General features: G+C 41.0%; 1 protein-coding gene across 1 annotated transcript; it reads left to right on the top strand.

Moving 5' to 3' along the window:
• The first annotated feature begins 444 nt into the window (after positions 1-444).
• slc35f5 (solute carrier family 35 member F5) lies at positions 445-18,054 on the top strand. The gene is made up of 14 exons (XM_022242749.2): positions 445-624; positions 1,650-1,781; positions 4,396-4,542; positions 5,097-5,153; positions 6,012-6,105; positions 6,730-6,786; positions 7,417-7,556; positions 8,926-9,007; positions 9,461-9,548; positions 9,867-10,036; positions 11,120-11,279; positions 12,726-12,816; positions 14,040-14,227; positions 14,848-18,054. The coding sequence occupies exons 2-14, from the start codon at positions 1,677-1,679 to the stop codon at positions 14,939-14,941; spliced, it is 1,473 nt and encodes a 490-aa protein (XP_022098441.1). The 5' UTR covers positions 445-624; positions 1,650-1,676; the 3' UTR covers positions 14,942-18,054.
• Positions 18,055-19,874: the final 1,820 nt, after the last annotated feature.

The following is a 19,874-nucleotide window of genomic DNA, read 5'->3' as shown; positions in this document are numbered from 1 at the left end:
CCCCCCTGGATCCCCCGCGCTTGCGAAGGCTTACTGCATCTTTAGTTCGTTCAAAACAACCCACTAGTGTCATGAAATACACATGTTCATGTTCAGAAAGTTGAATTTTAGTCAATCGAACTTGAAAGTATGTCTCTTAAAAAGTTAATTGTTTCCAAAATAGAAACAGTGTTTCTAAAAATAGATCAAATAAGAATGAACTGGAAATTTATATCTCGAACCAACAAACATGCTTAATAAAAATAAACTTTAAAAAATCTATGCTTCATTTTTTTTAAATACATGCTTCATGGCGCTTGTGGCCAGCTTGGAGGGAAGCCGCGGAGACTGGAGGAAAGGCCTAGAGTGGACTTAGTCATTGCAGCGCGTCTGCATAACAAACGACTAGCCGAAGTCTAAACATCGCTGCTTGCATTGCATGAATCACGCGCGCAAGTTGCGCACGCATTAGCCCAACAGCATTAATGACGTGGGCGTGGATAAGAAGCTGTAGGAACGGTTTTGCACGTTTGGAGACAAATCAGTTTTGTGCTTTTTGACACAACAATGACAACCGTTACAAGATAATCACTTGAACTTGTGTTTTGGCCTTACAGAGTACAAAAGAGAACCAGGCTGTTTACTGTGAGTACAAACAAATAATAGAAATGCAAGTTCCAGTCAAACTCAGTGATGAACGTTAGGCCTTGCCAGCTAGCTGGGGCCTGACTGCATGAACTGGCAAAGTATGCCTCGTTGCCCAAATTCCGGACATTGCAGAGTTCTTCCAACTCCAAATTCAGGCCCAACATTAGGCTGGACATGCCATAATTGGTCATCATGTAGGCCTACATATTCTAGGGCCTCACGTTGGTGACCGTTGCGTTAGTCGCCAGGCTCTTTGTTAAAACCAATCAGACTTGACAATAATGAATAGGCCTAGGTAGGTGGCGAAATTAGGGATCTGAGCTGTTCATATGTTAACAATAACGACCACAGCTAGGCCTATTTCGAGAACTCAAAAGTCACTACTCCGTCATATTCCCTGTGACTTTGAGTTCTCGAAGTAGCAGCCACCTAGGCTAGACCTGTAAAAAGGGCCCCACGTTAGTCTGAGTAACTTGGACTCAAAGTTGCCTATTTTAAAATTTGGACATATTCGGGATGGCGATCATCATCCATAGGCCTAGCTTCCATAAGCTTTCCATCCTACTAACTAATTTCACTCAAAATAACTCATACCCCAAATCAAAAACTTCAGAATTCACCTCCAAAATGGTCCTTAATCATGATGAGGTTTACTCACATTTGGGAAGAAAAGAGAAATTTCCCCTTCAAATTGGAAATGCCCTTGTCATTGAGCCAAAGTCAGTCATCTTGTTCACGTAGCGATTTAAACTGGAGACAACGTCATAGCATGCTGACCCAGCGGACCATTCACAAAAAGGCCATGTGTGCAGACAGCTGATTCCTGTGCGCCACTGTGTCTGGTGTACACTTTCAGTGTGATCACTGCTTGGACTAGCAAATATGCTATGAGACTACTCTGAAAAAATTCTGAATGTGTTGTATTTTGAATGTACACGGACTCTGTGGAGAGATGTAATACCATGTAGGGCTCCGAACTGGGGGAAATCGCACTTTCATTGTTTTCCTCCTTTTTGAAATAGACCGCTTCGTCAGGTGCCAGTGAGACAATGAGCATCACCAGTGGCCTGAGTCATTCAAAACGTCTCTTCCTGGGTGTCTTGGTGCTCCTAACAGTCGACGCCATCTGGGTAGCCTCGTCCGAGCTTACTAGGGTAAGACCAACCCACTACATGAATACTACAAACCCAACCCATATCTGCTCTGTGTAGGAACAACAGGTGGCGTGTTTAGCAGCACGCTCTTTTGATGGGAACTCACTGCGTGCATGCGCAGGTTTAACCGTGCTTGGCGCAAGCTGTGCTGAGCATGCACGGCCCATTTTGGTCAGAATGTACAGTAGTACTACAGTCGAGATCATCGTAAGACTGGACTTGTAATTGACAGGAATACCTTGTTGCGGTTTGTTATAGAATCTTGTGACTTGAATTTAGACTGGAGGTCTTGAGTTGGTCTTGCGATTGTCAAAAGGTGTTTCCCTGGCTACCTGCCATGCATATTTATTGATGTGGCAGGGAACTAGCCTTGGTCTTTCTGAGGTGACAATGTTGGTTTGCTGTGATTGGTCAATATTGACCTTTTCTTTATTTACAAACATTGCCCACCACTTTGAATGGATGGCTCAAGCTTGCCTGGCTTACCAGGCTTTGAAGTATTCAAGGCTTCACAGATGTTTACAAACTTATCATGGTCCTTGATCTCATGTCATTGATAACATTAATATCAGCAATGGCTTTTTATCTTGGAGAGGTCATCTTCATGTCCAGTCATATACTGTGGATGAGCACATACATGTAGGTAGTCCCTACATGTATGCTTCATAACTGAACAACCAGTGTGTTGTATGAGATACGTACATGTACATCTTCCATAACACTATCTGCCTGCTGTCCGCTTCTCGTATCTGCTTCCTTGTTATATTGCGCATGTGCAAAAAAGTAGTAATCTTATAAAGTGACAGAAATCATTTACCAAAATTACTGTGACTCAAAAAGTAAATTATTCATTAAAGATTTAAAAGGTATAGAAATTTTTAACTGGGTAAGAAGCATCGTTCATCTCTGAAATCTTGCCAAATCGTGGCTGGAGATACTTCTAGATTTGAGAAGCTATTGTATTGATTGTATGTACAATTGTGTGTGTTATTGCAACTGATTTTGTGTATGTTTTAATCACCAACAATCTGCAGGTTGTACGACCGAATATTTGGATATTCGATTAAATTGAACGTTGAATATTCAAATAGTGAATTATTCCAATTGACTCAGCCCGATTTTACTAGAATTGTCCAGGATTAGCTTTTATCTTGGTTTTATCCCTTTATAAAATGATTAAATGACTGCATGTCCTATAATTTGACCTTGTTCATGGCAATTCTCTTTGGAGGTACCCAGCCTAACTTCCTGTCTGCATATGACACAACTATTGCTCATTTCATATTGCGCATGACAGCTATTTAAAGGTGCTCTGTGTTCCAATTGAACTGAATTTTGGGCAGAACAGCCCTGAATCTTGTTCCCCTGTTTGCACAGAAACTGAGCATGTATCAGCATTTTTTTCAAATCCTTTCACAGTGATAACGTTACAGCAGGATTCAACATTGGTAGAAAGTTGCTTAATATTGTTGCTTTTGTAGCAATCAACTTTTGTGGCAGAATGCACTGTGTTGCTTGACATTAGCAAGGCTGGCGTTTGTCCAGTCCACTACGTATTGCCGCATAAGTCCATGGTTGCAGGTCGTTGCATTTTCCAGGGCTCTCATTTCAGCTGTGTTGCATTCTGTTGCATTTAGCATGCTGCCTAGACGCCCAGTAGGGATTCCCAGCTCAGGGTTAAAGTCTCCTTCCCAGGATCCCTTTGGAGTCAGATACACATTTCGCAGTTACTGGTTGACTTCGGCTCTGCATACCCTGTCACTAGATTTTGTGAAACTTGGTGTAACCAACCTTGTGGTATCAGTAAGCTTTAAGCAGTACATTTGTGACACAACTGCTTTGTGTACTTACAGTTGAATTCAGAAGAATTTATGTAGCTATGCAGTAGTTAACCCTAACTCCCTAGGGTGTGTGCAAAATCATATTAAAATTGGAGGATTCAGGGCTGTTCAGGTTAAAATAGTTTTAAGAGGACTGCACAACTTCCATGAAGTGTGTCAAAACTTGTTGCACACTTTTTGAAACAAATTACAGTAGTGGGTGTTATGCAATAGTGTAAAGTTTATGGAGCTGGTAGCAAGCGAATGGTTTGGTGCAAAGGCCTGTAACCCACTCTGTTCTCCGTACTCCAGGTGGTTTGGGGAGGATTTTAGAGGTTAAGGCTGTGAGTTCTTGGGCTGCACCTGGGCCGTATGCACAGATTATACTTACAGGATTTTGAAGGATTGAGGCAGTGTTTACACCTTCAAGGAATGCATTCAAGGAATGATAGTGGATTTTAGAGCAGTGAGGCTAGGTGTCCAATTTGTACATGGGGGCAGTTGGAGGATTTTGAAAGATAGAGGAGGCACTGTTGCTAGAAACAGCCTTGGGGGTCAGGGCTGATATGGGACAAGGTTGCTTATGTTGGAAATCCAGGGAGAATTCACGTGTCCAAAATGGGCTTCGAGAGCTACGGCTAGGTCCATTGTCTATGGGTCTCCGCACATTTCCAATGGAGGGAAGACCTAGACCTACAGCTCTAGACAACAGATTCAGATGCAGCCTAAGGCAGTCGGGATCGACTGCAGAAAATTCCAATCTTGACTGTCTGATATGTCTGTTCCTTTCACAGTACATATTCAAGGACAAAGGCTATGACAAGCCGTTCTTCAGCACGTACCTGAAGACGTCCATGTTTATGCTGTATCTGTTGGGTTTCATTTTCTGGAAACCATGGCAACGGATGTGTTCAGTTTGCATCGGGAAACAGACAACACTTGTAAGTAAAATGCGCGTAACAATCTCATGTTTAGTCACCTGCAAACTCAGACATTCAAGAGGATAACAAAATTTCAGTTGCATGAATGGCATATTAGCCACGTTGAAGGTATCCGCAAATCTTTGAAGTACATGAATGTTAGTGGAAGTGGCTGTTATTTATGCTGCTTTTATGCTGTTGGGCACAAACAATCATTTTTGCCTAAGAAAGCTAAAAAGTAAGATTTAAAATGTTATGAACGAGAAATAAAACTTAAGGACCCAGGCCTTCTTGGATGGGGATACAACAGAAGTTGTGACTTGACACACACATGTATTCTCGGCCCTATCAAGTAAAATTGAATACCTTATTAAAAGAAAGGCCCAACTCCACCATTTGAGCCTAGGAGACTGAAATGATGTCCTTCGAAACTCCTCCCAAAAAATATCCAGTTTTTCTTTTGCACTCAAAACAGGTTTTGTTGGAGTTGGGCCCTTCTTTCGATTAGGTGTTCAGTTGAATGAGTTGCTCCTCGTGCATTGTGACAAATGTCTTTTCCCTGTTGCTGCCAACAGCCGACAGATGTCCAAAGCACCGTACAAAACATACAAGAGGAAAAAGAAGCTTTGTTGGTAAGTGTGAACGAGAAGCAGTTGCTTGTTGCTTTGCCTTTCCAAAAAAAAAACTTTATAATTTTCTGTTTTAAATGCACTTTAGACTTGTTGCTGTTTTCTGCCACTATGCCAATCATTAGTATTACAGACAGGAACCAGACCAGTCTGCAACAAATGAACATCTGACCTTATTTTCTTTTTCCTTATTTTCCTTAAAAATCCTCCCGATGTATGAAATGAATCTACCTGAAAATAAAAACATCCACATGTATGTAAAAGTAAACAGAGGATTTGACTGAAAAAAAAAGAAGAAGAAAGAAACAAAAGGACACCAAAATGACATTGATGAAAATGGGTGACTGGTGGCAGAAATCTCTATATTGACATGGGTATTTCCAGAAATTAGGGGTCCAAAAGTGTGACACTTTTGTGCCCCTGTTTCATCTGACCTTTGTTATTTGACATGAAATAGCACCGGAATTGATTTCAAACTATTTCTAATTGTTTGGCTGGTAATTTGCATTAATTCATCACTCTTGTAAATTAGAAAATGTGTTCTGAACTTGCAAAATAGTATGTCAGATGTGACACGGACACAGAAAAAAAAGGACCCGTAATTTCTGGAATTACCCACACATCAACGAGCCACCACCACGATGTGCTGCCTCTGTGTAATTCAAAACCTTATCACCGATAGGCAATGAGTAATGTACAGTGCCATAATTACATGTATGGATTTAGAAATTGCATTGAGCTGCTGTGGCTATAGCCAGTAATTTCATTTTTCAGTGAAATGACAAGGCAAACAGAAATGATTTGCGAAATGAAACCAGTGAAAGATTATGTAGTGTCATTTGTTGTTTTTCTTCTTTGCAGAGTGACCCCCTGTATGTCCCTGTTAAATTCAGTGACAGTGACAAGGAAAGCACAGACAGCCGTCACAGCAGCATCAGTGAGCCGTGCGACTCGCGTTAGTAGCCAAATTTTAGCAAAATGAAACTTTGTATTGAACGTGCACATTTTAATTCAAATTTTGCTGTTCGTTCGAACTCCCCTGACAACAATAATTTACACGGGGCTTGAAGCCATGTGGATGGGTTAGGTTACCATGGTAACACTATCACCAGTCATTTGCCATGGCCTGCACCAAGGCAGAAAGCACTGCCCAATGCAATGCTTTCCACTGTTTCAAGGGCACCATGGGCAAATTTCCAGTAAAACATCGCTGGATTCATCTTTACACACAAGCCGCAATTATGCATTAAATCAGCGGCACATCCTGACACATGTACTTGGAACCAAATTGAGTTATTGCGTGAAGTTCTAGTGACTAGGATCTACTGTCCCATTTTTTAAAATAAATTTAATGAAAAAAGCAGAAAAAAAATTTTTCTAGCAATTTTATGTACACTTTAAAGCAGGTTTGAAGCTTTTCTCTTCACATATTTCAAGATTTTGTGGTGACATTCTTTCTGATAATGTGATCTGAATTATTTCATTGCATTATTTCACTAGAAGGCACAATGTTAGATTTATGGTGGTACATTCCTCTAATTACATATGATGACTGTGTTTGTTGCCTGTTACTTTCCAGCTGTCAAAATCGGCCGTGTGAGATTCAGTAACCTGATGGAAGTAAGGCAGTTGTCTGGTATGTGGTGAATTCCAGTTAATGATTTAAAAAAGAAAAGAAGAAATTATGATAATTATTATGTTTTTCATGAAAATTTTATTCAGTGCATACCCAAGGAGATTGCTGCTGTTGATGCCTTTTGAAGCTTAGGAAAGGCTTCCAAAATTAAAATAAGACCTGGGAAAAAATTGGCTTATTGGACATTTCCACTTGGATGAGATTGTTTGGATGAGCAAGTACAGTAAAACATGAAAATGATTTTATAGGCTTTGTGCTCTACTAAATGCCTATTTGGAGCTGAGCGGGAACCAGTACCACCATCTTCCCCTTTTGCACATGCTCAGTTGTGTTCTGCTTCCATGACGACACAACATGTTTGTGCACATTCAGTTGAGAATTGATTGTCCATAACTTTTCCAGATGGCAGAGGTGGTTGGTCCCTCCTTGGCCATGCAGTGCAGGCCTCTAAATGTCCACTTTCCGGTATTACGGAGAGCGCTAATTTAGTACTCCCAATGACTGACGGAAATCGGGTCTCTTGTGGGTTTCTCACACGTCACACGCGTCATTTGATAGGGTTGAAATCCATTTACCCTAGTGTTAGTTGTTAGTTCACTTGGCATCTGTTTCTCTTGTTTTGTTTCGCAGAGTCTCATGGCCAGGATGCCATGCTGTCCAGAATGCCGTACAATGCCGGCCAGCGGAACAGCCTCATCCCCCAACCATTGGAGGGGGAGAAACTCCCCCTTACGCAGGTCATCAAAATGAGCCTTTCCTTCTGCGTCGTGGTGAGTATTCTCAAGTAACTTTGCATGCCTGTTGCATTTGACCTTATTGCATGAAACCATATACAACCCTGTGCACAAAAGCAACTGAGAAGAGGAAGTGCCTAAGAGACGATGGTGTCCATTTGAATTGTTGACTCAAACTTCAGCCAGACTCGAGTGCCAACCTTCTTGGACTTTAGACTCGACTTTAGAAAATTTGACTTGACGTTACCAACTTCTGTTGACATAAATGCGAGAAGAAATGTAACTGTGACTGTCTGTTTCCATCACAAGTATATATCATGATGGAAAAAATTAGGCAGACGAATCACCAGGGGCCAATTTCATAGCCTTACTTAAGTGAAAAATTTGATTTAGCATGAAAAAACTGTGCTTGACAAATCAGGTTACCAGCCAAAACTTCTTGTGATGTATATTGTTTAGGAATGGTATTCACCTGTCTTTTGGTTAGCATGACAATTGCACAAAGTTTGAGCTGGTAACCTTTGTTTATTAACCCTAACACTCCGCAATCCTTCACCTGTTGGAGGACTGAGGAGTGTTAGGGTTAACCCTCCTTTGGTTTTACAGCACAAATGTGCACAAATGCCCACAGTCAGTGGTGAGCATGTATTTTCTATATGGAACTCAAACATGCACAGGTTCAGTGTGTACACAGTAGATTGCAAGCAGAAAATGACCCAGGGTCTTTTGTGCAGTCCTCTTCACTGCATTTGGTTTACTGCACAATTATGCACATGAAACAGTGAAGCACAGTTGTTGGGCAGCACAAAAGTGCAATCTGATATTCCTGTGAGGGACAGTTGGTGCAGTGCACAACACAACACAGCTGTGCTTCTTTGAGGTGTTCACCAAATGACTCAAAGAGTGACTTAAGCATAGGAGGGTTAAGCAAGGTTTTTTCGTACCCGAGCAAATTCTTTGCTTAAGCAGCTCTATGAAACTGGCTCCTGGTTTGCAAAATGTCTTTTATCACGTACAAAGAATGTCAGGAAAAACACATGCGCTCCCAAGTCAATTAAAATTACATCAGATGGGCCTAGAAAAAAAATGCTGTGGGACTCTACCCGGGAAAAGTTCACTTGTGACTCGACTTGTGGAAAAAGACCTGTAATTTGACTTGACTTTTAAAAAAAATGACTTGTTATACAAAACTATTGAGGGAATTGCTCTATGATAGGTATGCACATTGTTTTTCTGTTTCGGGGGTGAACATCCTATTTTTTCCTGTTGGTTTTGATTTGTTGATGATACCTTTAACACTTTAAATATATAAATGTTATACTTTCAGTGGATCTTTCTGACCTCCAACCTGAAACGAGTGCTGCCTCGTATTTATACTAGTTGTTTCTGTTATTTTTTCTTACAGTGGTTTCTGGCAAATTTCTCATATCAAGAGGCTCTGAATGACACTCAGATGGCAATTGTCAATACTCTTTCATCAACTTCAGGTATGTCTTCCTTTTTTTGGCCGGCATTTTGCAACTTCAAAGTTTACATCAGGAATCATAATTTGACATGTAGTTTTGGTTAAATGCCATCTGACATTTTTTTGGACTTCATGTATAAAAATGAAAACTATGATGAAACGATTTCAAAATGTTGTACTTTTACAAAGCTTCCACAGCTTTGTCTAAAATCCTATTAACTGTGACCCTTCCAGATCTTTTAAAACTTTCCAGGAGGTTTTGGACAATTTTAAGGGTTGGTGAAAGTACAGCCTAGTGCTTCACAATTTGCTTCTCAACATTACATGTGAATTTGTTACTCGCTACAACACAGTTGAAGATATTGTGTTATTCAGGAAGGGGTGCTCAAGCATGGGGAGTTAGCAAGCAGTGCAACCAACTTCCCTGTCCGTTGTTTTTCTGATTGTACGGTTTCTAATGTGTCTTTGCCACCAGGTGTCTTCACCATGATCCTAGCCGCTTTCTTCCCCAGCTCTTCGGGAGACAAATTCACCTTGACAAAACTAGTCAGCGTGCTCTTGACGTAAAGTTCCTAGAACCATGTTTTTTTTTAAAGATTTTGCTCATGCATGATAATAAAACTGGGTGTTACTTGCTTCTTAACACTGAAATAATTTTGTCATGGTCCTGTGATTAACAATGGGCATTCTTCTAGCTCTTATACTTGTAACTTGTTTGTTTGTGTACTTGTTTGCCTACTTGTTTAAAAAGTTGTTGCTTGCTTGGTGTAAAAACACAATGCTTGCAACATTAACAGTGTCTGATTGCTTTTATCTTGCGTTACATCCGTCGCAACCAACTCATTCTTGTGCTTCCCTCCCTCCCCTTTTCCTCTCTCCAGTGTTGGGGGTATCGCTATGGTGAGTTTCACCACCACAGACCAAGCTCAGGAGGAGGTCAAGGTGGGTTCGTTGTGGGCCCTGGGAGGGGCGTTCCTCTACGCGGTGTACCTGGTCATGCTGAAACGCCGAGTGGAGAATGAAGATGCTCTGGATATCCCAATGTTCTTTGGTAAGTCCGAAGTTGTCGAATGGAAGAAACTTCAGGTGTTTGTTCACAAGCGGTTATCTTTCATGTAAACAGATCAAAATCCACTCCTCCCTCTTGGAATAACCTAATTAGGGGATTGTAAATTTTGTGGGAAGGGACGAGATTTTGAGCCTTGAGAGTCATCACCAAGTGAAAAAGACAGCGGCGAGTGTACAGTTACAAATGTGCATGCTGCATAGTGCACTCTTGGCGGTAAAATGTTTTGCTGTGGGAGGCCAGGCTCTGGTCCAAAACTTCATGTACTGCAGAAGTAAGCTTGCATCATGTGTGATTCTGTGGTTTGTGTCCCTACTGCACTAGAAAGTATAGTAAGAAAGTAGCTCTGTCTCCCAGCATGCTGTTCAAGGTAAATTTGAAAAAATTGGGTCAGTGTAATCAGGAGAATGGTGGGTGAGCTGGTATTTGTCATTTTGCTGTGGCAGAATTCAGAATTAAAGAGACTGGGATGCTCACTTTCAAACAACTGCCAAATTGTAAATCCAATTTGCCGTTTTTTTACATTCTCTGATTTCCAAGAATTGTAACCTGAAGATTTCTCTTTCCTGACCTAACAGCACCTCAGACAGTTTTTGGGAAGTTCCTTGGTCCATTTTAAAGTGACAAGCTTTCTTAACACCACTGACGCCACACCACTAGCCTTTTTCAAATTAAGGCACTTCAAACGGTGATCTTTTTGGGAAACTTCTGCTGGCGTTTTGGTCAACATGTGCTTTTATTTTCCAATTTAAGCCAATCCTAATTATTTGCTAGATGTTTCCGATTGTTTTGGCATTTTGCCAAGATTTATTAGCTCCATCAGTTTTACTCAAGTTTTAAACTGTTATAGCAAGTCGGTCTTCCACTCTTATTGCAAAGGCAAAGACATCCTAAATTCACACTTAGGTGAATTAAACAATAAAGAACCCTTAATGAAAATTGCTGAAACAATAAAGCAAATCATTGACCTTGTTTTTAAACAAGTAATATGGGAAAAACTATCTTGTTGGATTGAAAAAAAAATGTAATCAAGTTTTAACCACTAAACTCTTTTTCTGGACCAATCAGGTTTTGTTGGTCTGTTCAATTTCCTGCTGATCTGGCCTGGTCTGATCATTCTCCACTTCTCCAACTGGGAGACCCTGGAGATGCCGTCGGCCAAAGTGGTGATGTACCTGGCACTGAACGGGATTGTGGGCACAGTCATTTCGGAATTCCTGTGGCTGTGGTGAGTTTTGACCCGTTGTTTGCCTTGGTTCCGGTCTTTGGTTTGGTTTCCTGGGTTGCAACATTTTGCTTTTGTGGACTCGGGGTCTTGGAGTGGGTTATAGGATGGGCATTTTGGATTGAGACATTGTTAGCTAAGAGCCAAGTAATATGTTTGTGTAATTAACAACGCACTGTCTCGCTTCACCTGTGCTATGCAGCAGTGTTGTAGCGGAGTACTTTCCGAGTACCAACGTTCTCCGCAAAATACTGAGCTGGGTAAGAGGGAATAAGGCCAGAGTGCACAGGCATTTGATGGTAATGTGCAAAGGTAAGATTACAAAATAAATGTTAGACTTCAGACACTCCCAGTTGTGTGAAATTTAAGTTTTAAGTACTTGAAAAGTACTTGGCCGAGTACTTTCCGAGTACTTTTGTCCCAAAAAGTTAATTTTAATCAAACATTGATGTCTGAAGTCATTATGTTGCTTTGTAATCTTACCTTTGTGCATGTACCATTAAATGCCGATGTACTTCAGCTTTGTTCCCTCCTAACTAGTTAAATATTTGGTAGAGAACTTGGTTCTCAAAAAGTACTTGACTACATCACTGCTATGCAGGCCCCCAAATATGGCATCAAGACCCCCAAAGATTTTAGTCATAATACTTGACTCTGTTTAAACTTCGGCCCCTCCCCCCCAAAAACAACAGTATTGACATTCCTACTTTTCAGGTGTGCCCTTTGAAGCCAGAGTGTGATTAGTCGGGACTTCTCACAGTTTCTGGATTTTTGACCCCCAAATCCAGTATTTTTAACAGTTTATTTGTTTATGTTTTGCCAAGTTTTTGTACTTAAAACCCTAACCCCTTAGGCCTTTTTAGTAGGAACCATCCTGAATCCTCCGAAATCCTCAGATTTTCAAGATAAAAAAAATTGCATTCAGCCCAAATCCTCAAAGATCCTCCAAAATTTCTTGGAAATGTCATTTGGAGGCGTGCCTAACTACCCAAATCCTTCAAAAACCTCCGGCAATTCCCGTCATAATGTTGAGGCAGTGTGAATGGCACTCTTGAGCTGTGCAGTTGATTCAAAGAAATATTGGGCTGCATTTGTGCTTGACTAAAGCACAGACAACTTAAGGTCTAATCCACGACCTTCACGCATGGCATCCTTCGAAATCGGCCATGCACTTTTGCCATACATCCTGAATCCTCCAAATTCCTCCACTTTGCAGAAAAGGATTTTGGAGGATTTGGGAGGGTTAGGGTTGATACAAAAAAACTAAATGTGCAGTATTCACATAATTACATTTATTTGGGAGAGAATTCATGCCCTTTGAGCTTTTAAAAGCCCTGACAAGGCAAGGTATTTCTTTCTATTACCCCTCTGTTGGATAGTTTGTGGATTCCTCTTCATTCTTGCATCGCGCCCCTGCAGGTTTTTTACTGACTTCCTCTTTGTTTTCAGGGGCTGTTTTCTGACATCCTCCCTCATCGCAACACTCGCACTCAGCCTCACCATTCCTATCTCAATTTTCCTGGACATGTACCTCAGCGGAGTAAGTCCCTTCAGTACCAAAAAAGTTCCTGTAGTAATCCTGCAGTAGCCTACTTTCTACCTCTAAACCGGAACCCAAGATCATTGTTAACTACTTGTGGATGCAGTGTGGACGCTGCTACTTGGAGGGCTGCGTCAATTTGAATAATTCACTTTTCGAATATTTGACCTCCAATTTGATCAAATATCCGAATATTCGGTTGTACTGACTGGCAAGATTGTAATGAACAAACCATATACAAAACCAGTTGCAATAACACACACAATTATGATCAATATGGTAGCTTCTCACATCTAGGACTATCTCCAGCCACGACTTGGCAAAATTGAAGAGATGAACAAGACTTCTTGCCCTGTTGAAAATTTGTATTCCTTTTGAACTGTTTAATGAATAATTTACTATCGAAAGATTTCTGATGCTTTAAATTTGAATCTGCTTGAAACAAGTCTCCATGGTGCAGTTTTTCTCATTTAAAACCAAAAGAAATTTTCCCTTCGTTTTCATGATTTTTGCATTCAAATATTCAAATTTGAAAAATAATATTCCAATATTCGACAATTAATCGAGTATTTGATTATTCGGATATTCGGCACAGCCCTGGCTACATGAGGAAGATGCTAGTGGGGATCATGCGATAAGTTGATACTTCAGGGAATCAAAATAGTTTGTCACATTATTCCAACCCAACCACCTAAAACAGGACAATTAACAAACGTTCTTTCAGTTGCATACTTCAAAATTTGTTGCTGCCCTTATGGGGAGGGGAGCTTGGAGTTGTCTTGGCTAGCTAGTTGTGTTGGGGTGAGGGCGGCTTGGCATCTCGTCACTGTGGCCCAGGTTGGATTCTTGGCCCTGGTCATGTGAGAGCAGAGTTGTTCATTGGTTCTCTCCCATGCCAGAGGTTCTCTGGTCTTCCACACCTATCCAAAAATCAACACTGAAGCTCTCTGGCTGTTTGTTTGCTGGCTGCCTTAAGAGCCTGTACGTGTCTTTGGATCAACCATGGTGTATTTAGTGTCTTTGTTGTACAACGCATTTGAACTTATGAAATTTATAGTTGATAAGAAAAGAATCCATTATTGTTAAACCATGAAGAGTTTGATTTCTTCACAGACTTCATTCCAGCTTTGTGCTCTAAGCCCACTTTCTTTGATAAAAACCTAATATGAGAACTCTAACAAAAAACCAATTACCAATTTCCCAATGTCTTCCCTTCTTGTCAGGTGTCGTTCTCATTGCTCTTCTTTGTCGGAGCCGTGCCGGTCTTCATCTCCTTCTTTGTTGTCTCCTTACTGAATCATTACAACGACTGGGACCCCCTCTGGGTGGGTCTGCGGCGCCTCTACAGTATCCTGAGGCCCCTGCTGACGGCGTGCTGCTGGTGCAGTCGAAGGAGAAAGCCCCTCTCCAGGTAACGTTGGCACTGCTTCTCACTAGAAATCCATTCAGAATGAGCCAGTGAGGTGTTTCAGTAGCGGTGACTCAAAATGAAGGGCGTCATAAGAGAGCAATCTGTATACGCGAGCGAGGTCAGCCCTATTAGTGTGACCATACAGCAAACACAGCTACACCTCCTTCCCTGTCCCTTTATGGGATACTGCCGTGATTCTAAATTTTGTCCGTTTGTCAACTTGTGTCGTGCCATCTCCAAAGTGCTGCAGCTGGTAGAGTGCTGTGAATCTCTTCTCTAGCATCTGTGTCTACACTCAAATAGACCTCCCTCACATTGCCTGCCATTCGTATGGGCAGCCAGAGTTTGCACAAATATCACCCTTAGTGTCAGGTTTTACCTCAAGAAGGAAATTTGTCCTATTGCTTTCAAAGAGGGCCATATTATCATTTAGTAATTATTAGCAGTATTTATTGTTTGGTGTTTGGATACATGTAGCTATGTGAGATCTTCAAACACCTTGCAGATTATTCATTTGCTCTGGCACTGCACCACTGCAAGGCAAAGATATGACAGTAATGTGGAAAGAGAGATTTTATCTGCATCTGTTTCAAAATATTTGTCTCTTTTCATTTTGGCAGGGTGTCGGAGGACAAGGAACAGTCAGAGAGCCTGATTTCCGACCGCATCGACTCCGATGAAACGGAAACCAACAGGGATGACGACAGCTGCTGAATGCTGCAGTGCCCCTCCCCCTGAAAACCCTGCTGCCACATCAGATGTAAATATGTTAATTCTGTGAGACCGTGTGACAAAGGAAGTAGAAAGTTTGGTTTATAGAGAAATCAAGAACAGGTTTTCAAAGGATGTCGCCAAGGCAGCTCGTCCTCTGAGTGACCTTGTTCAGTTAAACATTTGTTTCCATATAGTCATACATTTTTGTATTGTGGAGGTCAAGTGTCACTTGGGTGACTGTATACGTGTAGGATGTGGATGGTGGTGCCAAAGGAGGAAACCAGCTTTTCTTGTACGACCATAATGTGTTAAGAAACCAATTCAGTAACGATTCTATGAATCTATCCCCTCCCCTAGAGTTATTCGAATTTGAGTGAAAGGAAATTTTCCTTTGCTAGGTTCCCTTTCAAAATATGCTGCAGTGATTTTGTGAGAGTGGAGAATGGGAACGCTATGATATTGTGTGAGGAGGACACCTTTCAACTTCACAGCCAGCATTTTGCTTGTTTGCCTGCAGGTGATTTGTTACTTTTTGACTGCTCATATGTTCATGTACCACGCTCACACACACAAAATGTCATCTCCTTGTGGACCACTCGCAGATGGTAACATTTTGGCCTGAAATTTCAACCTTCGTAAGAGAGGCAACTTTTGATATTCAGCCAAACAGCAAAAATGCTGACTTACTGAAGTCGTACAGACAAAGACCTTTCTTATACTGAGCCCTCCAAAAATGGCAACTCCTTGATGATTCCTGGAAGTGCACTACGACGCGAATGAAGCTGTACATATTTGTATATTTATCCATGTGGGAATTTTGGTCGAGGATTGAAGTGCGCCCGTCAATTGGAAATGTGCGTGTGTAAACTTGAATCTCCAATATCCAATTAGAGACGTATTCCTGTTGAGCGCGGTCACTGACTTTGCCTTAAAATGTGACTGGTGTGACGAAATTGTATGGAATGCCAAGAATTCAAAATACCTTACGGCAAATGCACAGGCTTGTGTGTGCGAAGAAGATTTTGACAGTGCTTCCGTACACTTTTTTCCCACACAAGAATTATTTTGCAATATTATGATGTATATAATGTTCTGCAATTTCAAGGAAGTATTATTGAATTGAATCTAGTTGTAAACGTATTTATACAAGTACATAGTATGTCTGTAGGATTGCTTCTTTACAACATCTCATTTGAGGATTGTGTTTTTTGATTGGCCTAAAATATTTATTTTGTTATGTTCTTTGGTAATAATAGCGGTGCCCACGAACCATGGCGAGTCCAAAATTTGTACCTTGTTTCAATGGAAGCACCGTAATTATTGTAGTTAGATGCCCGTATAAGTTTTGGCATATATCGGATGATTAAATCTAACATATCAAGCAAAATCAGGCATGCCTAGTATCATAGACATTTTTTATCACAACTGTTACCAGTCACTCTCCATCAGGCTGCCACAATTAGCAGAAGATTCACACTAGGTTAGTAACCGCTTTTTCCTCAAGATGTATAGCTGTGTTAAAGAGAGGTGTATCATTTGTTATTTTGTAGTGGTAGATTACTATTTAGTATTCTTAGAGCTGCATGTGATTTTCTAAGACTCTGTGAGTTATATTTTTGCTTATTACCGGCAGCCATTCATTCCTCTCCGCCCACTGGTTGGCAAATATCATAACTGATGATGTGGTAAGAAGGTCTGTGCTCGACAATTTATCAGAGCAGGCAGTTTTTTTTTTCGAAAAAGGAAAAAATTCACTAAGTGTTCTCCCCCCACTAGAAGAGGAAAGTGAAGATCTGATTTGCTTTTGTTAATTTTGTTGTGTAATAGCTTTTTGCAATCATGAGATGCTACAAACACACAGGCATCTGGAAATCAGGGGAGACAGTAACCAATTCCATGCTGCACAAGACTTTATACGTTGTTTTCTAATTGTTAAAAATTCAATCGTGTGGGATGTAAATAAGAATTTCAGCTCATGTAAAGAAAAGGGAGTTTGCCTTTGAATTGAACTGATTGTGAGGGTGATTTGTAGCTTGAAAAGGAAAATGGTTGAAATAATTGTATCCACAGTGTGGGTATTTGGTATAAGAAAGTGTGTTGAGAATATAGCATGCACAGGCATGGTGGGGGGGTGTACAGGGGGCTTCAGCCTCTGCCTCTTCCCAAAAAACCTTTTGTCTAGTCCCCCCCCATAAAAAAATTGAATCAAACAAAAAGCTGGAAAATATTGGATTTGCAATTCTGCATTTGATTTATTTTTTAAATTAGATGAACCGTCCATGATCATTTTGTAGGGTCATTATGCTCAACATATCAGCCTGATAGATTTTCTCCCAAAGTGAAAGAGCAATGGCAAAAGTTAAAATGTAACGTGAAATGGGAAGGGTCTGACCCTCTGAAGAAATTTGCTCCAGAACTGCACCTGGGCATGCATTGTTCATACCTCAATGTTGCATGGAATTCCAAAGGATTGTACTCGAGTTACTCGTCCTTTAGACGTTCGGCAAAGTTTCACCTCAATTTAATGTTTACTTTTTTCTTCCCTTTGTCATGTCATTAATTAACCTTTTTGACAGTAGGCCAGTCTTTCAGTGAGTTTATTAATTGACCTTTCTTTTGTAAGAAACTCAATTTGTCTCAAAAAGTAGATATGCATTCTGTTGTAAGAATTATGATTTGTATTCAGGAGTTATCCAATGATAGGCTGACCGTTTTTGGCGAGGGAGGGACTTAGAAAGTTCATGGTGGAAATGGGGTGGGTTTTTAGACTTCTTAAAGGTACTGACATAAAAATGAAGGATCTTGATAAGCAATATTATTCTCATCACAATAAGACAGGTATTCACAGTCCTCCCAAGTTCAGATGTATGCACCAGAGAGTTGGCTATAAGATTGGTGTACGCTTCAGGTTTGGATGCCCAGCTTGGTCACATAGGTTTTCTGTATGAACCAATGCAACACTGGCACTGCTATGCTGACACTTATATTGCAGGTTAGTAAGATTTCTTTGGCAATACCATTCAATTTTGGGCCCAAATATTGACAGTGTGCCGTGTTGGATCCAGGTTTGGCTATTATACAGGTATCTGTAAACAGTGAGAGATTGAAAAGAAGTTGTTTCTGTGCCCGTGTCTTCCTTTTTTAGCAGCTCAAAGGGGTTGGTTTAAACATCCTACCCCCCATAAATTTGCCAGATGCGTTGGTTGACGTCACGTTGTTTTGGGATTTTGTATACAAGATGAAGGTAAAGTTTGAAATTTTGCCTTAAAAGGGGGAATTGTACATGGATGTACTGACGAACCCGGCCAAAGGAATTAGAAGCCATTACTGCTGGGCCATCATGTTCACAAGCAGGTGGTACACATGCAGTATATGCCCCTCCAACCAGTAGGGTGTTGTGACATTTAAAGAATTTCCCGCAAGATATTCTTAAGAAAATGGCTGCCTTTGGTCCCTGAATATCTGCTGACGTACCCACCCCCACCCCAGAGGCTGATCTAAAGGGGGGTGGGGGGTTACAACCTCTCCGTTCAGTCGCTGACAGAATGAATTACTTCCAGTGAAATGATGGAAAATGAGAAGACCTACAAAAAGAATCCTCAATGAGGATTGCGCCGTCCATTTATCTATTTATCTGGTTCGTAAGTGACTTTGTCACAAAGGCAGGCGTGCTAGGATTTCAGGCTCCCATTGGATGATCGCTGAAGTTGCGCATTAACTTGAGATTCCATGGTTCCATGTAAACGGCAATCAATGCATGTTACTCTGTGCAGTGCATATGCAGTGGGCGTGGTTTAAACTGAAGTGACGTCACAGTTACTCCCCACCCCTACTCCCCACCCCTACTCCCCACCCCCAAAATAGGTCCACCCCCTGAAAGTAGAAAATCCGCAGTATATACTTAAGGCAGATGCCACAGGACAGTGTCCGAAAAGTTTGTTTCCCAATGTGGAAGCAATGTCATGACAAAATCTGCTTAACTTTCCATTGAGCCAGCTGATCTATTCAAAACTGCTCAACAGTAACTTTCCATTGAGCAAGTTAAGGTCATAGGAAATACCTAACTTTCCACTGAGGCAGCTAATACGCACGACAAATTTGCCTACTTTTGTTTCCTAACTTACCGTTGAGAAAAAGTCACGAGAAAAATTGCCCAACTATCCACTGAGCCAGTTATACGCTGAGGAAGGAATTTGTTATATCCAGCAAGCTTGACACTTGAAATAATTTGTCAAAGCTCTTTGACGGCAACTTGGAAGTTCTCTCTGGATCTTACACGTCTGCACCGACCGTGGCTGCGATGCAATGCATCCCCATTAGCGGATTGGACTAGGGCGTGGCGAGATACTCCAAATCCCACTTCGCACAACTTGGTAACACTTGGCGTTAGCTTTGGTAGAATAAATCTCCAAAACGAGGAAGCTCTAACGGTAGATGGCGTGGCTCAAAAATTAAACCAAAATGGCGGCGCCCATCGCAACATTAGCCTCGAGGAAAGCTCGAGTTTAAATGTCATTTTTCCTATCAAAACAAATGCCTATTTTTGAATTAACTCCACGAATAATATGGGTCAATGTTCATGTTTGTTTCAGGACCATAGAACTACATAGGCCTACATAAAAACAGACACCTTTCTTAATTATTTACACAGATACAACATTACTGTTTGAAAATGGTCCATTATTCATCGGGTTATTTTTCCTACTGTAGGTCTAGTACTAACGTACGTTAGATTAGGCCTATGAAGAAGTTGCCCATCTCTCCACTAAGCCAGCCAACATTCATGAATAATAAGCCCCATTTTTCCATAGGCCTAAGTCATCACAATGTGTTGGCAACCACTTGCCAAACTTCCACTAAACCGACTACAGGCTAAGGCCTACTGTCAGAAAAACAATCAGCCTATTAAATCAAAGGCCCCTTGAGAAAATCT

Source organism: Acanthaster planci, linkage group LG03 (assembly GCF_054643075.1).
Source record: "Acanthaster planci isolate LZ-2023a linkage group LG03, COTS_SCS, whole genome shotgun sequence".
Taxonomy (NCBI): domain Eukaryota; kingdom Metazoa; phylum Echinodermata; class Asteroidea; order Valvatida; family Acanthasteridae; genus Acanthaster; species Acanthaster planci.
Note: the sequence above shows the minus strand (reverse complement) of the source record. Positions and strands in the feature narration are given on the sequence as shown.